Source organism: Glandiceps talaboti, chromosome 17, assembly GCF_964340395.1.
Source record: "Glandiceps talaboti chromosome 17, keGlaTala1.1, whole genome shotgun sequence".
Lineage (NCBI taxonomy): Eukaryota > Metazoa > Hemichordata > Enteropneusta > Spengelidae > Glandiceps > Glandiceps talaboti.
In genome coordinates this window covers 22346947-22349687 of record NC_135565.1, presented here as the reverse complement: position 1 = coordinate 22349687, position 2741 = coordinate 22346947, and the positions used below count along the sequence as shown (strand labels likewise).

At 41.8% G+C, this 2741-nt stretch overlaps 1 protein-coding gene across 1 annotated transcript; it reads left to right on the top strand.

Moving 5' to 3' along the window:
• Positions 1 to 1455: 1455 nt before the first annotated feature.
• On the top strand, positions 1456 to 2509 carry LOC144448202 (amine sulfotransferase-like). Its single transcript, XM_078138356.1, has 2 exons — positions 1456 to 2194; positions 2367 to 2509. Exons 1-2 carry the CDS (start codon positions 1456 to 1458, stop codon positions 2507 to 2509), a joined length of 882 nt encoding a protein of 293 aa, XP_077994482.1.
• The last annotated feature ends 232 nt before the right edge of the window (positions 2510 to 2741 follow it).

Below are 2741 nucleotides of genomic sequence, written 5' to 3'. Positions count from 1 at the left end.
AGTAAACGTGTGTGTGTGTGTGTGTGTGTGTGTGTGTGTGTGTGTGTGTGTGTGTGTGTGCGTGCGTGCGTGCGTGCGTGCGTGCGTGCGTGCGTGCGTGCGTGTGTGTGTGTGTGTGTGTGTGTGTGTGTGTGTACATTCAATGAAGTCAAGGCCATAATATATGTGCGATCGTGATCGATACTCACTGCGATCTGAGCAGCCGTGAGCGTGCGTTCTGTAGCATGTGCACTGTATTCTATTATTATAAGAATTGCATGTTGTAGGTTATGTATGTGCACACAATTAGTAATAAACATGTCAAAAGAATTTAACAAAATGCAATCCGCATCTTAATACAGACTATCTCTAACCGATAACCTGTAGATTCAATTAAAAGTCGATCAATCTACCTTGTCTGTCATCGACCATCATAAGGGAGTCGATCCTTCGGTATTTAAAAGTGGGAGGAGAGCCAGGGGAATTGAATTGGGCCAACTTTTTAGAAAGGGCTCTCGGGGAGGGCCATATTTTAGAAAATGGAATTAAGGGAGGGACACATTTTACTTTGACTAACTGTATTGTCTAACATTGTATTATTTTGTGGGGGTTTTGTCATATGCATCCCATTGTCATCCCATTGCTGCCATTCGGGATAGGGTTAGGGATAGGGTTAGGGATAGGGTTAGGGATAGGGATAGGGTTAGGGATAGGGTTAGGTACCATGATATCAGCCTTAGTAGATCAACCAATTTGCTGCTGATCACGTACAGTCGTGTGATGAATTATCAGTTGTGGTGTGGGGAGAGAAATGGGTCTCAAAATGTGTCAACCAGGAACAGTTGGGTAAGATACTAGGAATAATCTAATAGCGATGTTGACCTCGAGCTCGGTCCCAACAATGTTGGGAGTGTGCCAATCTCTAATCTTTAGGAATTGTGGCCTTCAGCTCGGCCAATGGAATCCAAACACATGTATTTATTAATGCCGTGCCTTCACGTGACACACATCCACATGGCGGTAGTAGTAGGAAATAACCAATACTTTAATAAAACGTTCAACATCGGTGGCAGCGGTGGATAAAATCCTGACCAATGATTCTTGGACTCATGTCCTTTTACATTTCTGCCATCATTTTAACCCACATTTACAACTACTTTAATAGCGGGAGGGTCATGTTTTAGAGAATTTCTAGCACGACAGAATTTTACGCAACAGCCCGAACCTGACCCCCATCCCCCATCCCCACCCAACCCATCCCACCCCGGCTCCCCCATGTAATTACTGAAGGCTGAATGTTTCCATTTGTGATTGGTTGATAGTGTCTACAACACCTACGTCATTAATATTCATTGCAATAGACAACTATTAATATTCAGCACATTGACAGGTAAGTCCATTTATAGCATACGTTCAGAGGTGATTCAGTTGTTTTTGATGATATTGTCAGGAGCAAAGGGTCTAAGGTAAAGCAACATGTCCTCCCAGAGAAAATGGTCGGGGTTGTTTTACGAAGGATGTTACTTTCTGAAAGACATACACGACGAAGAAGCCCTCAAAGAACATCGCATTGACGACTGGGATATACGTGATGATGACATTGTCGTAGTTGCGTTCCCAAAGTCAGGGACAAACTGGCTGGTCAACGCTCTCTCCCTTCTATTGCCCGATGCAAGCAGGAGTCTGCCCAGCACTGGTAAGACACCTAGACCGTGCTTGTTGTACGAGAAACCTGTGGAATCGGATGGTGTCTACGCAGAACAACAAAGAACCATGACGCGATCGTTGCAGGAAATGAAATCCCCAAGAATAATATTCACGCATGTGACACCAAAGCTTTTCCATTCGAGATGGAGAACGGGAAAAATAAGATGCAAAATCATTTATATCACCAGAAATCCTAAAGATGTCTGTGTGTCGTACTATCACTGTGTCAAATGCATCGGTATTGTCAATATGTCGTTGCCATGGGCTGATTGGGTACGTGAATTCACTGAAGGCAGAATCGCATTTGGTCCTTGGTTAGAGCACGTGTCGTCATGGAAACGGTATGGTTTAGATGATAACGTCTTACACGTCGACTTCGAAGACATGAAGAAAGATCTTAAGTCTGTATTGATGAAAATGTCAGAGTTCCTTGGCAGACGTCAAACAGAAAAACAGTTGATTGATGTAATTGAGCGATGCACGTTTGATCGAATGAAGAAGGAGGGATACGAGAAAATATCATGAAAGGCAACCAATAAAAACTATCTTTAGATTTAAATGACCCCTATATATTTTGACTATTTCTGACTAAAATTTCTGCTGGTACTAACAAACGAGGATGTGTGTATTTTAGTTTTAGTAATTTTACGAGTTCATGGCTGGCATGGCTGATAAATCAGTATGGACAGGTGATGGCAGCTACTACCGTAAAGGTGAAGTAGGAAATTGGAAACGCCATTTCACTGTGGCCCAGAATGAAGAATTCGATGAGCAAATAACGTCAAAACTGAAAGAGCATGGATTAGATTTAAACTTTCAATAATCGATTTCATCAGAATTTGAAGGACAACGGGACAATCAAAAAAAATATGTCGAACACGTGATATGTAATAATAGTTCTATTTTCCATATAATCCCCTTTTTAGTATATTTTCGAGTCCAAGATACAACAATAACCGTTAACGATCCAATTTATCACAACACTTACATACAGGACAAACGCCGACATCGACAGGAGTGCTTGATAATGTTACCATATAAAATATCATAATTCG